The sequence below is a fragment of the Oreochromis niloticus genome, linkage group LG5, assembly GCF_001858045.2.
Source record: "Oreochromis niloticus isolate F11D_XX linkage group LG5, O_niloticus_UMD_NMBU, whole genome shotgun sequence".
Classification (NCBI taxonomy): Eukaryota; Metazoa; Chordata; class Actinopteri; order Cichliformes; family Cichlidae; genus Oreochromis; species Oreochromis niloticus.
In genome coordinates this window covers 18,890,713-18,912,587 of record NC_031970.2, presented here as the reverse complement: position 1 = coordinate 18,912,587, position 21,875 = coordinate 18,890,713, and the positions used below count along the sequence as shown (strand labels likewise).

The window sequence follows — 21,875 nt, the reverse complement described above, 5'->3', positions numbered from 1 at the left end:
TTAAAGCCAGTTATGGGTGACAGGATGCAGATTTATAGAAGCATGGTTTAAGCAACCGAGTGCTGAACTTTTAAATGGATGTAAGAGGTGAACTTTTTGTGCTTTCTGTCTGTCTTCCTTTCTGCGTGATGGTGTTTCTTGATCAGATTCCATCAAGCTGGAGCCCGAGTCACCTCCACAGTACTCAGATAGTCCCGTGTTATCTAAGCTCCCAGACGATACGTCGGCGGCAGCGCTAAACATCGAGTGCCGCGTGTGTGGGGACAAAGCGTCAGGGTTTCACTATGGCGTCCACGCCTGTGAGGGCTGCAAGGTAAGGCCGAACGATCTCACAAGGGAAGACGAAAATAACGATGAGCGTAGAAACATTTCAGATCGTTTCATAATCTCTTCATTCGATTCCTTTTTTTTGTTATGTCCATGTACCGGTTTACAACCTCAAAATATTCAACTTATTCTTACAACAAAAACAAATAAAAACAATCCTCACTGAGGTTTGTCATTGGTTACAATTTTACTAAACTGCACACAGCGGTTGACACGATTCATGTTTAGGTCAATTTGTGGATCAGTCGATACATTTTAAGCAGGGCTCCGTCTTTGCTCAGTTTTAGAAAGGATTTTTTTAAATGGTTTTCAATCATCACAGAAATGATTCATGTGTTAAATCGTGATTCATATCAGTAGAGAGTGTGTTAAGTCTTTTTCTTAAAAAGTAATGCTCAGATGATTATAAATCAGCAGTCATACTACTTTCAAGTCGTGTCAGGAAATGGTAATGGGTGTAACAATTTCTACTGCAGCTCTTTTCTCTCTCTGCCACTCTTTTTCTGTCACTGTGTGTCACCCGTCAGTGAAACTTGTTGGTGGAATAAATAATTCTATAATGCATGGAGAGAAATGTGCTTTTTTTTTCAACTTTTTGATGTCTGCCACTCTAACCACAAGCCCCATACATTTTCCACTCAGCGAGGGCTCAAGATAGGCGTGTGCTTCTTCAGACAGCCACCCATTTAAACTCTCTGTCTGTTTGTCTGTCTGTATAGAGTATAAATAACTAATAGAGTGTGGGTGAAGTTTCAGAAATATTTCCATTTTCTTTGAAATATTGACACATTACAGAAACATGAACATTTTTCTCCAAACCCATATGAGATGGATTTTTCAGAATCGGCAGCAGGCCTGCCTGTGCATCTTTTGGTTTAGATCCAAGAAGCGTTTGCACGTCTGAAATCAAACTAATTTGAAAAGAAACCTTCACTCTGGCGCTTTCACAGAAAAAAGAAACTGAAATGCAGCAGCTTGTTACTGACTAGTATGATTCAACTTAGTGCAATACAACAGGCCTACTATAAATACTGCTTATTTACTAGGAAAAGTCCAGCTGAAATATTTTGTAGTTTTCATAATGTTAGGAAATACAGATTTAACATATGCCGTTTTTATCTATGTTAAAGAGCGTAATTATAAAACGGCTCATTTATGCTGTTTTAATAGCATAAATGATCGTTTTAATAGTGACTTGTTCCTTTACGATTAACTTCATTTTAGGCTGACATCACATGTAGTAAACACAAGCTACCAAGCCAAATTTAGTCTTAGTGAGGTTTTGCCTCCACGGGTAGCAGAGTCTATTTTCTGTAGACATGTTCATGTCTATTCTTACACACCTGTACAGTGCTTACTGTTACAAGGCCACTGATACCACTCAGTGGCCTTGGTGCCCTCATCACTCGTCAAGTTGAAGCTACGAAGCTTCTATGGAATGAACAGCTTCATGTGAATACAGACCGTGAAAGTAAACTTACAGACCCGCATATCTGTTTCATGACGGTTATTGATGGATTGGTAATCCAAATGACTAAATTCAAAGGGTGAATGTGTTTTTCCTGCAACAGGAAAACAGTCATGCCATATTCATTCAGTATGAAATACTGTGTAAGAGAAAGGGCTGATCAAAGAAGGGGGCCTTTTTTCAAAAAAAAGAGTTTTCACTAACTCGAGGATTCACTTTGTTTGCCTGTCTCACAAACGTCCTTCCAGTGGATCGTAACCATGGATTTGTTTTTGGTTGGCTTAAGCCTTAACTCCCTAGAAGAATGAACAGAGCCGCGAGCTACGCATGATTTATTCAAATGATCAGTTTTTCTTGTAAAATTTGGACTCGTACTGAACCACATAATGCTGACAGTTATGTTTTTTTAGCTGCAGCTTGCATTGTAAAAACAATCAAAAAGAACACGACCACTGACAGTCACCTTGAACTCCACCACAGTGTTAAAACAGAAGCTCTTTGACACTGTTGCGGAACAAGGGTTTCTGTTTTTCTGCCGCCGTAAGCTGTCACTCTGTACCGTCAGGGGCTGAATGAAGGTGAGGTAGAGTAGTTATTGTTCTGCTGATGTCTCAGGGGAGACTCACAAGAAGAGGGGGGTCAGCCAAGCAGGCAAACACTTAATTGTTTTAAAACAGAAAACATTCTTTATTGAGGTGGAGTCTTGACCCCTTTTAACTTCCTTCTTCTTTAAATAACCTATGATTAAAAAAGAAACATCTGTGGATCGTAGGAATGTAGATGCTTATTTGAAAAGCCTTCGCACAAAGTCCTGATGTCAGTTTTTATTCTCACTGAAAATTCGCCTTTCAAAAATTTGCAGCCCATAGGATTTTTTTTTCCTTATACACTGCTCAGGGTGTAGGAATGTATACTATAAGTTTGACCATGGCTACACATTAATAGGTAAGATAAGCTTCTTTGGTCCTAAGGTTGAAGACATAATGTGTAAATTTGCACAGTTAACTTTTCAATAGACTTGTTGGCCCAATGATTGGCTTCCACACAGATTAGAAAGAGCCAGGTGTCTTATCAGTATTTGTCAGTCAGTAGAAACTGCGTCAAGCTAGTTTTCCAGCAATTAACTTGATTCAGAATTTGAATTATTAAATGAAATGTTAAAACTTTTTTATGCCCCTCAATCCTTTTTGATGAAGGGATCAAATACCCATTAGAATAGGGCTTATTTGAAAAATGTTGCCAGAGTAGGCAGAGCCACCATAAGAACTGAAGTCACTACATGTGTACTAATCGTATCCCTCTATTTCACAGGGTTTCTTCAGACGCACCATCAGGTTAAAGCTGGTGTACGATCACTGTGATCTTCACTGTCGAATTCACAAGAAGTCGCGTAACAAATGCCAATACTGTCGCTTCCAGAAGTGCCTCAACGTCGGGATGTCACACAACGGTAAGCCGGTGGCATTCATACGCACATTTTCATGACAGTCTGCACACAGTCGGAGCACGCGTGGGTCGCATTTTTTATTAAACTCAAATATGAACTAAAAAAAAAGTTTACAGCAAGAAAAGTTGAAGCTTCTGTGTATTCATTTTTCTTTTTCATCCCTCAGAGAGGAATGAAACCCCCTATTTATATGTCTATAAATAAGCAGATGTAGGTAAAAAGACTGATTCTTCTTTGAAAGTGAGGTCCAGGAAGCGCTTCTTCTCGGACTAAGTACTTGTGCCCTTTGAGAACCGCAGATGCGTGTTGACCACACTGCTTCCAATTTAGCCTTTGAGGTGTCATAGTAATGTGTGCACAAATCTATATCACTGTCTTAGATGTTGCCAATTCTTTCATCTCTGGTCTTTGGCCTGTGTTGCAAATCTTGGTTCATGTTTTAGTTCCCATCATGCGCGCAGTGTGTACCCGCCACCGCCCAACTGATTCATATCACAGTAGAAATTCAAAGATGAGATTCTGGTGTATAGCTAACTATAACGCCTATCAAAAGTTCTAAATTTTGACCTGCCTTTGTGCTTTATTCAACAAAGGCCTGATAGTGACAGATATGATAGGTGTGAGTAGCACACCTATCAGAGGCATGCTACTCACAGCCTGACTGTTTTCACTGCATATCATCAAAAATGTGTTATAGCAATTCTGTCAGCTTTGCTGGTGTTTGAATGTGTGAAAATGTGTGCCAGCTTCGGTTTTATTCGCACAAGCTTTGGCTGGTTGTGTAAATTAAGTTTGTACATCAGCCACGTGGGTGGGTCTTTTTTGTTGTACGTGCAGTTATAGAGGGTTGACATCATAATCAGTCAATTTGCCTCCTTCAAACGATTCCACAACATAATTATAATCACGGTGCATTCTTAACTGGGGACACGAAGATCTTTTTACACTGCTAATGTCCAACAGTCTGTGGAGCAGTTAAATAATGTTCTCTAAGTCCAGAGGAACATTTACATACAATAAACACATGATTACATCACTAATATGATCCCTTAAGAAAAAATAAATCAATGAAAACACGCATATGTTTGCCTCTCATGTACCAGACATTTGTACGTGGAGCTTTTTACTGAGATACAAGTAAACAGCTGTTAGATGACCTCACCATTTGCAAACTACTCCACAGAAGTACAATATGCAGAGAAACTGTCTACTTCAAAAGAAAAAAATCTCTTCTTTCATCCGTCGCTACGAGACTATAGAATAGTTTTGTTTTGTTAGCTTTTGTTGTCCAGTCAGGCGCATCAACAAGCACACCTGACTCCACCTCCTCAGCTGTGTTTCATTATGAACCCCATGAGTAAATAAGTATACTCTGGTTATGTTTGATTGATGTCTTCCTGATTCTCCTGTTATATTTGTTGCACCTGTTAGGGTTGGACACATTATAGGTCTTTCCCTTCTCGTCGCACTTATAGCATGCTCGCCATACCTCGGTGAGGTCTGAAAATTAAAATAACTCTGCAAATCATGACAAGTCAGAAAGCCCTGCTTCCCACAAAGAACGCTTCCCCATCTGCACTGAAAAAAGTGTGTGAGGTCATGAAATTTGTAATAAATAGTGAGCATGCATTAGCTAGTATTTTGGTGGCTGTAACACCACCAAAGTAATAGCTTTCCTGTCGATTGCAAACACAGATTTGAATACTCTGATGAAGTAGGTTTGCCTGCTGCACAACCACTGGTTTGTTTGTTTTTTAAAAAGCAATGACAGCGACAGGAAATTCTCTCATACATTAGTGGAAGTGTGGCTACGCTGAACTCTGTGGTCAAGTGGGCAAGAAGTTGACAGAACAGGAAATAACAAAGGCTTGATGGTAAATTATACAACTTTTTATCAAACACTGATGTTGTTGCTGCCCTGTCATTGGCCTTGCACTTGCTGAAACTTAAGCTTTTTGTATTTGGCCGTATTGCTCTAGAAACAAGCAGAATTCCCCCTTTCAGAGCAAACAAGGTGATCTTTGAAGAGCTCCGAATAACTCTGCTTCTCAGGTAAATTAATGGGGACTGTACCTAAGACTTAATTAGACAAACCACTGAAAACACTGGCATGCTTGCATGGTATCGGTGTGCTGGATTCAGAGGAAGTCTTTTTTTTCCCTACTTGACAGCTTGTAATTGCAGCATGTCAAAAACAGTATGACACTGTAATGGACAGCAGGGGCTCAATACCTTAACCTATATTTAAACTAGCTTCTGAATGATTGATACTGGAATCACTTCAGTATTTTTTAAGTGGCAGTTTTTTTAAGGGGCAGTTGGACTGAAAGGTGAATGAACACAAGGGAGCTGGCCATCTACCTGTGTTGAAAAGAAAACCTTAATCTTAATATATGTATATATATATATGTATATGTTAGCAGTACTCAGCTTTTCTTTAACAGGATGTTAGTAAGCACCTGCTTAAGAGGCCCTGGAACAGACCAAAGTAACATACCGGGGGAGTTTAGTCAAGGCATTTCTAACATGTGTAGTCACTTAAATCATATGTAAACAAACTGCTTTATAGATAGTTCTTCATTTGGGTTTGTTACAGACTTAAGCCATTCCAGACACTCACCTGAGGAAGTTAAAGTATAAAAGGAAACCAGTTGCATTCAGTGGTTTTGTTAGTTCTGCTCTAATAGTAAATATTAAAAAGTTGATGGATGTATTTTATTACAGCCTGACGCCTCTTTGGTGTCAGGAGTCTTGACTCTGAAGACTGAGGTGAATATTAAAAGGTGGAAAAAAAGAATGATTTTAATGAAGTGGTAGATGATGAAGGAGGTGCCACAGCTTACTTACCCAGTGGGCTAGAGCAGGAGGCAATCCTGACCATAGACTGGATATGTGGGCAGATGCAACCTAAATAGTGAGAAATGCCATATTTTACCAAGACTGAGGCCATAGCTTGATTATTTGGTACCTTGGGCAGAGGCCATCTTGGGGTTTGTCCAATCTGTCAGACATAGCAGCTTACCTCCACCAAATAAGTTCCCCAGTTCAGCCATTGCCCATCATAAATACACCGATTGTAAGAACGGGAACAGATTTAAGTCATTACCCTTGAAAGAAGCTCACCTGGTAACTCATATATATTAGTCTGGTAACTCTTACATGTTAGTCATTTGTAACTGTGCTACCCACTGTCTTAAAGCTTTGCCCCTGAGATGAGTAAAAGCCAAAGACATTATCTGCTGTGGTTTTTTTCTAGGTAGGCATAGTTAGAGAGGTGGGGACAGATTTTATTTCCAAACTTCTACAGCAGGTTTATCACCTACTAGGTGTACAAACCACCCCCAGTCAGAGCGTTACAGCAAGACCCGGAGGAAGATGCTGCACAAAATTGACAACGGTTCAGAAATTCAATTCATCACTGAAAACACTGGCATAGATGCGTGGTATCTGTCTGCTTCAGAGGCTGAGGGAACAAGTTTTTCCTACTTGGCAGCTTGTAACTGTAGTTTATTGGAAACAACATCACATTAACGCAGGTGTGATCTTATCTCTAAGAGTTTGGTGCCAGATGAATTATACATTACAGTCTCACAGTTTCATGACCAAAAGGTTCTTAATTCAAGCTTTTTTTTATCCATGTCTCCTTTATCTAAGTAATGACCTTATAGCTGGTGCCGGTTAGCACGAAAGGTTTTGTCAATCATCATTGTAAAAGTCTCCTGGACTTGTTGTCACACTTTAATCTTAGAACTCAACAACATTATGAGCATCTGCTATCAATAGAAATATGTTTTTTTCTACCCTGCTGTTGCTTATCTCTGCGTCTTTCTCTCTACCTCCACCTTTTCTGATATCACTCTGGTGTAATAGGTATAGCCGGAGTTGTGTGGGTTTTTGTTTTATCAATGATTGACTTACGTTGAACTGATTTCTCCAGCTTGCTGTGTCACTGCCGTAGGCGCGGTGCCCAGTAAGTGGTAGGGCCACTTTAGTTTGTATGCATTTGCTTAGGGTGTGCAGTCAGCATTACATAATCACGTACACACTGCAGTAAATTCAGAGCTGGGAATGAAATGGAAATCAGGAATAATTAATGACTTCCACTGACAGAAAAAGAATGGTTCACACCTTGGTGTCAGATTTCTTAGAAGAAAAAAAATGACATCCACATCAGCCATGTTACAACCACAATGCTGCTTTCATGTACACACAGCAGGGCAAGGGAAGCATTCACTTGAATGCTGGTAGATAGATATGGCGTTACCTCCTACTTTCATCTGCCAGTGGACCAGTTATTTCTGTGGAGGTTCACAAGTCGCATCTTGCGCTTTTTTCTTTTTTTTATGTTGGTTTTTTTGTTGCTAATTCTACAAAACATGAGTTGCATTTTACATTTATTGACAGACATCAGACGTTACTGCTTTACAAAGTTACAAAGTCTAAAACTGACACGTAGTATTCAGAGAAATTGTCAGCTTGTAAAATCTTTTTTCTCATTCGCAAATTTAATTTTGTCACAGCATAAAATCAAGGCTGACTATAAAATCTGAAAAGTGTTATGCAACTCTCTTAATAGAAGATACATTTTTATATAGTTATTATTTGATCAAATGAAATATTTATAATATATTTAGTTAAGGGCCATAAAATACACATACTTTTATCAGGTAATAGCCATTACAGAAGGTAAACCATTTTACATTGTGTGAAAATTACATTAATGCAATGAAAGCTGTTACATTTCAGGTCAGTATTTATATGGGTAGTCCCATTGAGACTCATACCTCATTTACAAGAGAATACATTTATCAAACTCAGCTGAATCCTAAAATAAATACCTAAAAGGCTGGCTATTCAACAAACAACTCAGCTTTTATAAAGATAATTAGCCTTTGTTGGGTTTATGTGAGAGATTTTCGGTGAACTGTGAAAACATCAGTCCGTACACAATATCAGAGTCAACAAAATGTTGTAATTGCCTCATAAGACACACCTCGAAAATCACAGCAGAATCATTTGTCATCTTTTGATGCCACTGGATTTTCCCTTTCACTAAAGAAGCCATGAGTCATATGACTCATGTGACTGTTTAACATTCAGAAATCTTTGAGTTATTAGAGCAACAACAAGTTTTCCATTACTTAAAATCCAAGCTTGAAATATTGTGACATCGCAACGGTTTAAAGAGTAGTTACCTAACATTAGCATTGTTGTACATCAGGTAAAAGAAACACGTCCCCTGTCTCACACGAAATGTCCCACATATTCATTTCATGCTGTGTTCATTGGGGTTTTTAGTGCTTCAGTATGCCGTAAAATCTCCTGTGTTTGCTCTAGATGGGTAATTCTGTTGACATTAGCTGTTCAATTGGATTCATTGCTCATTGATCAAATATTAAAGATGTGATAAAGAAATTAAACAGTCTAACAGAAAGTAAATGGGGTGATGGAAAAGGTATTTAAATCCTCTACTTAAGCAGATATTGTACTATACTGACTTAAATATAAGTATACAAAATAACCAGCCTTTAATAAAGTCATTTTTTTTATTTTTCATTAACTTAAGTAGAATATTGTTTATCAACTGGTCTGAAATAACAGGAAATGGATTTCAATCACATGTCATGGTCAAGACAGATTTATTTTTGTGTATGCTAATCCATCACATGTAGTCACTTCCAAAAATGACCTGTTTGAGCGGGAAAAGCTGGGATTTATTCATGTGTACATAGCTACACATGAATGAGCATATTGTACTAGATGTTACAGTCTGATACACAAGTAAAAAGTGTGTTTTACTTCTGTTAAAGCTAGTTTACTAAAGGAAAAATGTAGTTTAGTTTATTTTTTAGGGTTCCCCATGTTCTTTGAATTAATTATTAAAGTTTTCATCCTAAAGGAGCCTAACTTATGTTTTGTAAAAGTTAAGCACGTGGTAACACGTGGTTTGAGGTCGAAATGTCAGTCAAAATGGTATTAATTCAAACTGGGACTTTTGAGGTCTCGTGACTCCGGTAAATTGACTCTATGCTTCAGGTTTTGCATATTTGCTGTGCACATGTGATTATGTCTGTTTTCATGGTTCACCAGAGTGTTCTTCTGTTTCCCTTCCCAGCTATTCGTTTTGGCCGAATGCCTCAGGCGGAGAAGGAAAAACTGCTAGCCGAGTTCTCATCTGACATGGAGCACATGCACCCGGAGGCAGCAGATCTGAGGGCTCTGGCCCGGCATTTGTACGAGGCCTATCTGAAATACTTCCCTCTCACCAAGGCCAAGGCCAGGGCCATCCTCTCTGGGAAGACCGGAGACAACGTGGTAAGCAGCACTCTCTAAATTCTCATTTGCTTTGATTTGGATGTGTACAAAATCGGCAGACAGATAGCGCTCAACATTGGCATTCACAGGACAGAAAATAGATCAGAAAAAAGCTGTATTTGAGCACTGCTTCTTAATATTAGACCAACATTTGAACTGATAAGATATTTGCAGGTGTGCATGTGGTTTCACTTGTCTTTGCATTCCAGGGATATATCAGCCATGTCATCTACTCTACATATACTGAACGTTCTCATCTTGCTGATGAGAGCTACTGAACCAGTTTCTCTTTCCTGTTTGCGACATGTACAGCACAAATTTGACCTATATATTTTTTTTTTATATCTCCCATTCTGGAAACTATCACAAGCAAGGATGACATTAAACAGAGTCAAGATCATAGTGAAGAGGCCAGGGGGAAAAATCCATAACTTCATGCAGCATTTTACCAAAATTTAGAAGTAGGACATAGACAAGGCCTTACTGCCCTATTACTCTTTACCTTCACTTATACAAGAATTAAATTTAGTTAGAATTGTTATTAATACTAAACCAATAATATGATTTAAACTCTTAAGTATTTTAAACCTTTTACTCAGCATGTTTTTTAACATTTGTCAGCATAAATTCCTGTGAGCACGCTCAGTTTTGACTCAGATGAAGCTTTTTTAGGCTCTTACTGCTGTGTTAACTCAAAAAGTGGATGGACTGGTTTCAACATGTCTTGGCTGTTAGAAAATATCTCAGGTTACAATGGTCAAACTACAGAACAGGGTGGTGTTGCTTTTAGCGGTCCTTTTTTTTACAGCCATGGCTTCAACAGTCCTGCTCAAAACATGCTTCAACAAAAGCTGAATCGAAGAAACTATTTAGCGTTTAGAGTTTTCCAAAGAGACCTAATCAAATAGCATTCAAGCAGAACATACAATATATCTCAAGCGAATATTTTTATCCACTTTGCATTGATCCACAATACTTTATTTTATTTTTGCTTTTAATTTAACAGTTTTCTCCTTTTTTTCTCCTTGTGATGCCACTATATGTGAAGTTGCTTGTTGTGTATTATTCATATAGTAGTAGTAGTAGTAGTATTACATTCAGTGTGGCAACTGCATTTTTTCAACCAGACATACATATGTGATATGGAGATGATGGTGTTGGCTTGATATCAGATAGTACTGTCAGCCTGTTACGCTGTGTTTCCATTATCATTCTCACATTGTTCCAACTGCAAGTAGTTTCAGTTGGGGATTTGATTTTAGTCTCTCCAACCAATCGGCAGAGACCAACATATCTGCAAGAATCTAATGTCATTTTAAGTTGACACTGATGCATAGCCATGTCATCATACTGGTTTTGCTGGGCTTTAAGGAGTGGAGCGGAGCAAAGTAAAAAGCGCATATGCTCTATGCTTGTGCCAGTAACTATTGTTCCTTCTTCTTTTTCTTGGTACTGATGCTGTTTGACTAATACTTCCATGGTGCACACTGGACAGTTTTTTTAACCGATAAAAACACAGAATCGTGTCACAAGATGTGAGATGAGTCACTGGAGGTCAAAAATTCATTGGTCTGTTTTCAGACAAATGACGGCTAATCATCAAAAATATGAAAAACATGCTTAAAAACTCTCAGCGTGAAGATATTTACAGTATTTGTGAATGTGTACGTTTATGTAGGCTTTTCTGTGAAACCTGATCACTTCATCTTCAGTGACTTTTTCCCTCACATAATAAAAAAGGTGGATTAGAAACTTTGAGCGGATTATATTCTTAAAATGTAGAAGGAGCTTCTTAGTTTTGGGTGTTTTACACGTGTTCTCAGATAACTCTCAGCTCAAGGTTGCACCGCATCTCTTTCGTCTGCTTGTTATGACTGTTCATCGTGGTGATTGCAGCCAAATAGCACTGAATCGTCTCTTTGTTTGAGGGACTTCTTGGTTATTTACTAAACCAAAGCAATCCTCCTGAAACAAATTGGGAGTCAATGATTTTAACTTTCGTAGAATATTTACATTTTTTAACAAGCAGAACCTTGATATGAGTTGATGTGTAATCAGTGTTTAACTGCACCGGAACTCCAGACACACCATCTGAGATAAAAGAAGAGATTTTTTTTTTAACCTTGGAAAACCATCATTGTTTAGCTCCATTATTTTGGAAACGGAGCTACAATGTCTCTGTGCAAGATACCTATTATTTTACCTTGTTGTATGAGTGATTCAGATAAAATGGAGGTTTGATTTCTTTGTTATACATATTGTTCACACTAGATACATTTAGTTTCCAACTAAGCTACACAGTATAGTGTTTTTTTCTTTTTGTACATTTAATAATGTTGCTAGTGGCAAATGCTAAAACGTAGCATTACAGTCGCACAAATAGACTAAAGGTATCTTTATATAGACTATATTTGTTTAACCTATACAGATACAGTGATGTTTGTAGCAGCAATCCTGAGTGTGTTGAAAGAAATTGTATGAAAGCTGGCACTTATAAGAAAATGGAGGCGCTCGTTGTGCTTGCACTGAACAACATACATACAATTGCTGTGTAAAGACAAAACTAACAAACAGATTCCTGCACAGTGAGCACATAAAGACATTTCACTCCCCCCACTCAGTTTCATTCACTCATGCAGGAAATGGGTTGTTCATTTCACAACTTCTAGAGAATTGCCTGCTTTAATTCCCTCTATTCCCACTACAATGAAGATTAATGTGTGTGAATAGCAGCATTCATGTTTCAGGCCAGTGCGTGTCAGTGTTTTACTAAAGTAAGAGTAAGGTAGCTCAGATACCTGGAAATGATGTTTTTTTCTGTGTGGGCCTGCAGCTGAGACTTTCTTTATTTGGCTCATCATACAGATGAGACTAAATGTCGTCAGAAGACCTCTAATCGACTTAACTTTTTCTCTTTTTCTTTTCTTTTTTCCTTTTCTTCTGCCTGCTCCCAAAATTTTCCTTGCACTCTCCCTGTAGCCTTTTGTCATCCACGACATGAAGTCTCTAATGGAAGGAGAACAGTTCATTAATTGTAAGCAGATACCAGTCCCAGAGCACCACCAGCAGCAGCAGCACCAGACCTCCACTCTTCCACCCGTACACGGAGGTGGGTAGTATCAAATTACTCTGTTAAACAACACCTTTTGTTGCAATGTGCAAAACATATTGTTTGTCTGTTATTGTTCTGTTTAGTATTAGGAATGCAATTAGCTACAGCAATGCAGAAGATATTGTTCCTATTATTCCACATTAAAAAAAACCTTTACATTGGAATTAATAGTAATAGCAATTCAACATATACAAAACAAAGGCTGACACTCAGACAAGCTCCTTAAAATGAAAATCACAACTATTTAAACTTCTTCATTTACCAGTTTCACCCAGTTTTGTCTATGTTTTTTTTTTTTGGTTTCCACATAAACAAGATAATTATCAAAGCACACATATTAACCCAAATTCATTGCATTAGTTTTTCTGGGGGGGGAAAAGTGCTGTTTTTAAATTTTTGAAGTCCAGTTTTACTGGTGCTGATAAATTATGTTACCTATTCTCAATTGTACCTCTGTATCTTCTGTCATATTCTCTTCATCAGTCAATAATTGTATTGTTATTTTCTAAAAGTCTTGCAGAAAAATGGAGATGAATGATGATCGAGAGATCTAGAAAGACACAAAATTCAGCAATTATCTGTTAACTCTTTGTTAAGTGATTTTTAGCTTCTTATATAGTTAGCTTCTCTGTTTTTCTTGTACTCCTCCAACTAAATTAAGTACCTTCTCTCACCTGGCATCAGGCTACACGGAAACGCACCCAATGTCAGAAAGTGAGGTTATGAGAATGACGGGCTTCGGTGGACATGGAGAAGCAGACGCTGTGGAGCTGCGTTTCTTCCAGAGCTGTCAGTCTCGTTCAGCAGAAGCAGTGAGAGAAGTGACAGAGTTTGCCAAAAGTATCCCTGGATTTGTCGATTTGGACCTAAATGATCAGGTGAGATTCATCAGTGGTTCATCCGTTCAGTCCTGATTGTTGTGGAAGATCTTTTCTGTTCTGAAACAACTTTAAAATAAACAGTTTTGGACAATTTCAGCTCAGAAAATGATCAGCGTAACTAAGTCAACATAATGGTTAGCGAAGCTCATTGCTGCTTGCAGTTCTAGATTTTGAATGAAAATGAAGTTACGACCCAACTATCATTTCTACTAAAGATCTTGCCAGATTTTGATACAGTCATTGTGTTCTTTATTTTCAGGTTACTTTGCTGAAGTACGGTGTGATTGAGGTTTTGATCATCATGATGTCGCCTCTGATGAACAAAGATGGGACCCTCATCTCCTATGGACAGATTTTTATGACGCGCGAGTTCCTCAAGAGTCTCAGGAAACCTTTCTGTCAAATGATGGAACCAAAGTTTGAGTTCTCCGTCAAGTTTAACACGCTGGAGCTGGACGACAGCGACATGGCCCTATTTCTGGCTGTTATCATTCTCAGTGGGGGTGAGTGTTTTTATTATTGTTTGTTTTACTATCTGTCCCCAGTTCACCTCTCCTGACCTTCGGAGGAGGAATCTGGATATGTGAATGGTTTAGAGCACTACTCTTAAACCTCCCAAAACTCTCACAGATTCATTGTGTCCACTGTTGGACATTTAGAGTTAAAAATTGATTATGAGTATATCAGCACTTTATTGGTGCTGATATACTCATAAAAGAAAGACTGCAGGGATACAGAAATGATTAACATGTCATCTGCTGCATTGATGTGTTGAATGAACCGTTTTTCCATATATGGCAAGAGCACGACTGCATACATAAGATTAGTCTGGGGGCGGGTAATGGTGTCGACAGATTTTATTGACAGTTAAAATCTCACCTCGAGTTCTCGCTCAAGAATAAACAACCCCTGCTGGCCACATCTCCCCAAGTACTTTATCATCTAGATTTTATTAGCCGCCTGATTTTTTTCTCAGTGCAAGCTATTGCTAACATTACAGCAAGCGATTGCACCACAGTCTCCATTTTAGTCTAGGAGTGCAACCACATGAGATCACTCACATTGCTCCCTCTGCCCTAATATTTCTAATAATTGTAGAAGTTTTCTATATGTGCACGATGAAACAATTTCAAAATTGGCATGGATTTTAAAACGTCTGTATTCTGAGTTTAGACTTTGAGTTAACAGGACTGACACCATTATCAGTTAATATCTGTCTATTAAATTGATGCTGCACACAGCTTAACCTTGCTTTGCGTAACAGCTGGAAGCAGGGAGAAATAGCTGTTCTGGCAGTGTTCCTTATTGAGGGAATCATGGCTGGCTACACAGTGAGAGGGATTGTGAAAATGTAATCAGTGGAAGCTATTGCATGTGTGCAACCCCCCGTAAAAAAAAAGCCCAACAGCATGTAGCAATACGTTAAGTGTATGTAGAAAAACTGTCTTTAACACATACAGAAAAACCATCAAAGATCAACCAGCATCGAGAGTAGCTGCAGTGGACAGTTCAGTGTTTTTAACACATGGTTTGACTTCACTACAAATCTTGGTCACATTGGGTGGTGCAGCGCAGTGGTTAGCACTGTTGCCTCAAGGGAAGAAGGTAGTCATTTGAACCTCTTTGTAAGCCTGGGCCTCTCTATGTGGAGTTTTCCCTGTACAAGTTTCCTCGCATAGCCCAAAAGCATGCATGCTAGGTTAACTGGTGAGTCCAAACTGGTCGTAGATGTTCATGTCAGAGTGCCTGATTGGCACAAGTAATAGTTGTATGGTGAACTTTCCAGGTCGTACCACGGCCCATGCCCATAGACAGCTGGGATAGACTCTACCCATCTCTGTCCACTTGTGACCTTAAGTTGGATTAAAAAAAAATCCACAAAAACTTTTCCACAACATGGATAAAGCTAAAGAACCAGCAACAGCAAAAACATAAACAAGCCTAAACAAGCGTGCGCCACATATGCGTGACATTGCCCCCTTGTTGGTAGCTACAACATGCATACGTGGGTCTGCAAAGTTCTATGTAGCATCTACTAATGCACTACTGTGTCAGCTGCTTAGCACAATAAGAATACCATGATCACCTACCAATAAAACCACTTGTGCAATCTCATTTTTACGCCTTTCTGTTTCTGTACAGAGCTAAGCTAACCGCTTCCTGTTTCCTTACCGATATATATTAAACAAATACAACACTGGCGACCCCATTCTCAGCTCAATATTTGGCAAAAATGAAACAAAAATACTTTTTTATTTTAATTATTCGCATTTAAAAAAAAAAAATCATTCCAAGGTTATTTCATGTTATCGCTGTGCTTCTGTCAGACAATGTGACTTTAATTTACATCCATGTGTATATAAAGTAACATAGTTAACTGCTCCAAGTAAATCCAAGTTATACGCTCTCTGTACTTAACACACTATCTCCGGCCAGCCTCGGCCCACTCATAGATGTATTGGATGTTTTTGGGAAGGGAGTCTAGCAGAACTGCAGTAAACAGCAACTGCATCATGTATAGGCAGATTTACAAACAGCAAGTTGCATGTTGGTGACAACATTTTGACTCACTGTATCTTGAAGAAAAGAAAAAAAAAAGGTGAGGTTTCACTGGCAACCACATGAGCAACTAGCAATCACTCAGTCGAGTTGTTTTTATACAACTTTGACATCTTTTAACAAACATTTTTGTTCTAGTAATATCACAGTAAAGCAAGCAGGGACCTAAGGGTTTAAAATCTAAAATGTTAACAAATCAGACCAGCTTGTGAACACTTGTGCCTCACCCTCTTATGTCAACAGATCCTAACTGCTTAGTCTAGTATTGGTCATTATTATAGTGCTGCTTGATAAAAACCTGACCTTGGATAGCATGATGATTAAAATTAAACATTTTAATTAAATATTAACCTAAATGAGAAATATTATCTCTTGAAATCGAGATAAGCATTCTTAACCTAAACTGAGATGTTTTCTGCCAGTGAATGTGGATAATGTTTAGTTATTTGCACCTCTCCATCCAACATAAGTTTTAAACTTCAGGTCATTTTCCTTTCTTTCATGTCTATCGGTTTTATTTCTCTTCTTATGCCAATTTAAATTTTCACCTACCTGTTTTAATGGACTTTGGATATATTGTGGTCAGCCTCTCATTTATCCTCCTTATCTCTGTAATGTGTCCAGACCGCCCAGGCCTGCTGAATGTGAAGCCCATCGAGCAGCTTCAGGAGACGGTGCTTCATTCACTGGAGTTGCAGCTGAAGCTAAACCATCCAGACTCTCTGCAGCTGTTTGCCAAGCTGCTCCAGAAGATGACAGACCTGCGTCAGATAGTCACCGATCACGTCCATCTCATCCAGCTGCTTAAAAAGACAGAGATAGACATGTGTTTGCACCCGTTGCTGCAGGAGATCATGAAGGACTTGTATTAGAATTCAACAGGAGAAGAGGACAAGTACAGAAAGGGGTGAAGAAAAATACCGTGCTGTGCAAAAGTCTTGAGTCACCCTTGATTTAAGAAGTAGGTTCATCAGTTTTATTGAAACGTCTGCAAACACACATGGGAATACATTATATAAAGCAAAAACAGAGTGTGTACTTTAAGTAGTTCTCAGGAATAGCTCTCCCGGCTTCTTGAATTCTTTGGATGTTGGCTGCCTTTTGTTCCATTCTCTGTCAACATGATCCCACACTGCTACAGTGATGTTAAGATCAGGGCTCTGGGGGAGATGTTCAATTGTGTGTTTTTCTATCCAGGTATGCTTTTACTGCATTGGCAGTGTGTTTGGGATCATTGTCATGCTGTAAAGTTAAGCCATTGCCAATCAAACACTTTCCAGATGCCCTTGTATGGTAGATCAAAATCTGACCATAATTCTCTGCACTCATAATTCAGTTTTGACAAGATCTCCAACACCGTTGGCTGAAATGCTGCCCCAAACCATGACAGAGCCTCTGCTGTGTTTTACAGGTGGCTTTAAACACTCGCTGTTTTGCCTTTCTCTTGATCTTCTGCAGACTGACAATGATTTGAACCAAAAAGTTTAAATTTGGATTCATCGCTCCATTAGACTGGTTCCTCTGATTTCAGTCCGGTTTTTGTGTAACTTTCTCCTTGTTCCCCTTCCTTAAGAAAGGTTTTTTCACTGATGGCCTTTTCTGATGAGGCTTCACTGAACAGTAGATGGATCAGCTGAAGGTCCAGATGCATCTCTCAGGTCTTTGCTGGTCTTTTCCTATTTCTTAACATACATTTCAGATACTATTCATCTGCTGTTTTTTAGGCCTGACACTTCTTACTTTGTCCTCAACTTGTTCTGTTTCCTCAGATTTTTTTAAAGACATACTGCACACTTTGCTGAGATATGCCAAGCTTTCAGCTAACAGCACTTTGGGAATCACCTTGGTGCTGAATTTTATTTTATGCCTGTCAAACTGTCAAACTTACCTTTAGCATTTTTGTACATTCAGCTAAATAAATTATGAGCTTTTGCACCCAAGTAATAAAGTTACTAAAGACACATTTCGTTGGTTGCTTGCTAAGTTGTCTGTAAAGTAGACAATTGCTTATCCTTGGAGTTTGTTGTTTTTTTTATCCTCAATAGTCAGCGTTGAACAAACAAAACAAAAAGAATCAGGTACAACGACTGGACTACAAATGAGTTACAAAGCAGTCAGTGTCTACAGAAAAACTTAAACTAAAGACATTCAGAAAGCCTGGAGAACAATTGCTCAAGACCACTTGACCAAATTACAGGAAACTCTGGCTCCTTCAAAGTAAAATATGGAGAAATGAGAGTGACTGAAGACTTTTGCACAATACCATAAAAGTGAAAAAAAAAATGAAAAGAGATTGCTTTTAAAATCATGAGTTGAGATTAAGCACTTTGTGCTGTGTGTGTGCGTGTGTTTTGGTAATAAAGTCATGTAGCCAGACAGACTGACTAACTGAAATTGAGAAAGAGATGAGGAAGAAGAGGAAAACAGAATTCAGGGAAAGAAATGCAGAATCTGAGTATTAGATCTTGTCTAGACAGTCTGCATGTGAATAACTTGTGGTGCACAGTCATTTTAGCCTCTGCTGAGCCTGAACCCTCTGCTGAGCAGGGTGCCAACTTAAATATGAAACTACCACCTATTGCACCAAAAGTAGCGTCTGGGACAAACTGAAAGAGAGGGGATTTTCTTATTGGCGAGCTCGAGGGTAAAATTGTGAATGTTCAACACAGCCAGCTTCAAGTGCCTCAAGGAGAAATGTATCACTGTGAATATATGACACCATGTCTCACACAATACAGTATGTGTTGTTCATGTGCAGCTTATCTACACGGTCAATTACAGCCATCATAAGCAGCACCAGCAGCAGTGTGTACGTGCTTCAATACCTCTGTGGACACGCACAAATACATGAATGCTTACACACGCTAAAGCAATGCTCAGACAGTCCTTTTCTGTTTTGGCATCAGGGTGAAGGTGCTATCTCTTTTTAATCAGCTTTATCCAAAAACAGAAATCAGATTATTGCCTTTAACATATTTTAGACGCCTGCAGAAACTGTGAGAAACTGTTGAGCCGACCAAAGGCACATTGCCATGATGATGTTAGCTGTTTGCTGAAAAATAAAAGTGTATGTGCCATATTGTGCCTTCAAGAGTTTATCTTTTTATCTTTTTGTTTTGTTTTTGTGAAGTTAATGTCATTTTAAAAACATTATATATATTATACATATTACATGTATGGTATGTATTGACTTTTTTTTTTAATTGTGAGATACAATTGACTTTTTAGCCTTGGTTTTATTTCAAATTCTAAAATACTGGTTTGAGTTATAATTTTTGCTATGAAATTATTTTGTATGTGTGGACCAAATCTACTATATCTGATCCATCAGGTGTTGTTTTCAGGAGGGGGCTGTGCAGACAAAAAGAGTGGACTGATATGTTTGTGGGGAAAACAGAATAAAGAAGTTGTAAATAAAATATTTTTTAACTTTTTACTTGAAGCCTGTCTCTTCTTTAAAAGTCGTGGAAGCTTGCTCACACATGTTTCATCAAAAACCATTTTTAAATACTATATTTCCTAAAGGCATTCCAGTCATTCAGACTCTTGGAAATCTGTTTTACAGTCATTACATCAGCTGCTCCTCGGTGTCTATTACCAAACACACACACGCCCTGTTGGAAAGATTGCAACACATGAACTATGTTGCACTGTGCCGGAAGACCAAAGTCTGTGGATACAAATATGAACAGCAAGCAGGGAAGTGGTTTTACTTTTTTAGAGTTCTGGGTTTTTTGGTTCTGTTTTTTTTTTCTTTGCTTTTTTTTTTAGGTGGCATTACATTTTGTCTCTTTTTTTGACAGACAATAACAAAACAAAAAAAGAGGTGTGTGTGTGGAAGGGGGGGGTCTTATACAAATTCTTAGAAAAATAGGATTGAGATGGGATCGCGTGCGACAACAAGGTCAAACTCAGGACATCAATTATTAACCCACTCAGACATCAGGTCAACTCGATGCCTGGCGCAACTTCACAAAGCTCTCTGACTGGCTGGCTCTTTGCCAAACAACAGCTCACAGAGTGTGTGATCACATGTCTCACTTACAAAAGATGCAAGGGGTTAATCTCGGTGACAAAAAAGCACTCTTGGGGTCAGTTCCTACAAAGTTAACACTGTTAACATTGGTTAATATATCAGAAGTCCTTAAACTAAACAGGTAAAATAAACAACATATGCTATTGAAAAGTTAAATTGAGACATAAAAATGCTATCTGTCTCCCTGTAAAAATATGGTATTTTTTTCTTAGGTAATTAATGAACTTCCGTCTTTATTTATTGGCCTTTAACAGTTAAACCTTAGTAAACAGCTGCTTTTGTCACTGAATCAGACATACTTATTATCATTATCTACACCCTTCCTCTTTATGAAAAATAAAACCATGTTTTTTCTTCTTTCTTACTTCCTTAACATGCCTACATATACACCGAAATGGGCTATTTGTACTGTAATAAATAGTTATACGTGTATTATTTTTGTATATAGGAACTTTATAATCCAGCTGATGAGCTGTTTCCTGGAAACCAGTGGCCTCTGCTCTTTCTCTTTCTGATTACCCTCAAGCTCAGTCTTGTTATTGTGGGCAGGAAATAACCCTAAATTATTAATGTGTCACACCCTTAAACTATAAAATATACAGTTGTGGTCAGAAGTTTACATACACTCATCATGTGCATGAAAGCCATGGTAACTTGTGGCTTTTAATAATTTCTCTGAACTGTTCTTTTTGGTGGTACAACATGGATCTTTGACCTTTGACCTTACAAAAATAAGAATTGAGTGCACAAGTTTGAATGTATTTTGGCTCAAATATATGCATACACTTGCTTAAATCTTTTAATGTGATGCTGAAAGCTCAACAATGTGTTTTAACTTGACAAGGCCTGGACCTGTTAAATTCTCATTAGTGATCATGCCAGACTACAGACAAATTATTTTATTTTGGCAGAAAAAGGATTTGTTTGACAGAACTTGATGGACTGATTAATACTTATCTTATACTTATTAATATAAAAAAAAAGTCCAATGAACTTTAGATTTACACAAGTTGGGAAGGTGTCTTGGAGCCATTTCTGAACAACTGCAGATTCCAAGATAATCAATTCAAACTACTGTACACAAGTACAAGTTATTTCGATGTGTCACGACTTTGCACAGGTCTTGAAGAAGACCTAAACTGTCCCTCTCAAATTAGAGGAAATTGGTCAGGATGTTGAAGAACAAACCAGTAGCCACCAAGGCTCAAACCTGCCATGAACAGGAAATTGTCAACAGTGAAGCAAGTTTTACATTCCCGTGGTGTCGGCCTCGAAAGATGCCTTGACTCCAAATCAACACCTTCAAGCTCGTCTGAAATTTGCAGCTGAAAAAGCAAAATGGCTTCTGGAGAAAAGGTTTATGCACAGATTAAATAAAGATTGAGCTTTTTGGCCACAAGAGGTGAAGTGAGCAAAAGTGAGATTTTCAAATCTAAGAACACTGTACCAGCTGTTAAGCATGGAAGTGGTAGTATCATGCTTGGGGGCTGTTTTGCTGCCAGTAATACTGGTACATTGCAAGTGGATGAAATAATAAAGAAGGGAGACTACCTCCAAATTCTTCAGCTTCATAGCAAATCAATAACTAAAGACAATGATCCCAAACACACATAAAAACTGGTTTTGAAATAGATAAACTAGGCTAACATTAAGCTTCAGTTCAGTGTAATTGATTTTATTTATATGGTGCCAAATTTATATTGTAAAGTAAAGACCCTACAATCATACAA

General features: G+C 38.3%; 1 protein-coding gene across 8 annotated transcripts in view; it reads left to right on the top strand.

The window, feature by feature from the left end:
* The window catches only part of pparg (peroxisome proliferator-activated receptor gamma), a 39,515-nt gene extending 21,123 nt beyond the window's left edge, over positions 1-18,392 (top strand). For 7 of the 8 annotated variants that reach the window (XM_005459020.3, XM_019358463.2, XM_005459018.4 and 4 more), the window contains exons 3-9: positions 147-313; positions 3,107-3,245; positions 9,358-9,557; positions 12,537-12,666; positions 13,354-13,547; positions 13,810-14,053; positions 16,734-17,013. In XM_005459020.3, coding sequence (XP_005459077.2) covers positions 147-313; positions 3,107-3,245; positions 9,358-9,557; positions 12,537-12,666; positions 13,354-13,547; positions 13,810-14,053; positions 16,734-16,981 — 1,322 coding nt within the window. In that variant the 3' untranslated portion in view covers positions 16,982-17,013. Of the gene's footprint in view, positions 1-146; positions 314-3,106; positions 3,246-9,357; positions 9,558-12,536; positions 12,667-13,353; positions 13,548-13,809; positions 14,054-16,733; positions 17,018-18,352 lie in introns of those variants that run through there. The other variant, NM_001290200.1, reaches the window with a different exon arrangement.
* Positions 18,393-21,875: the final 3,483 nt, after the last annotated feature.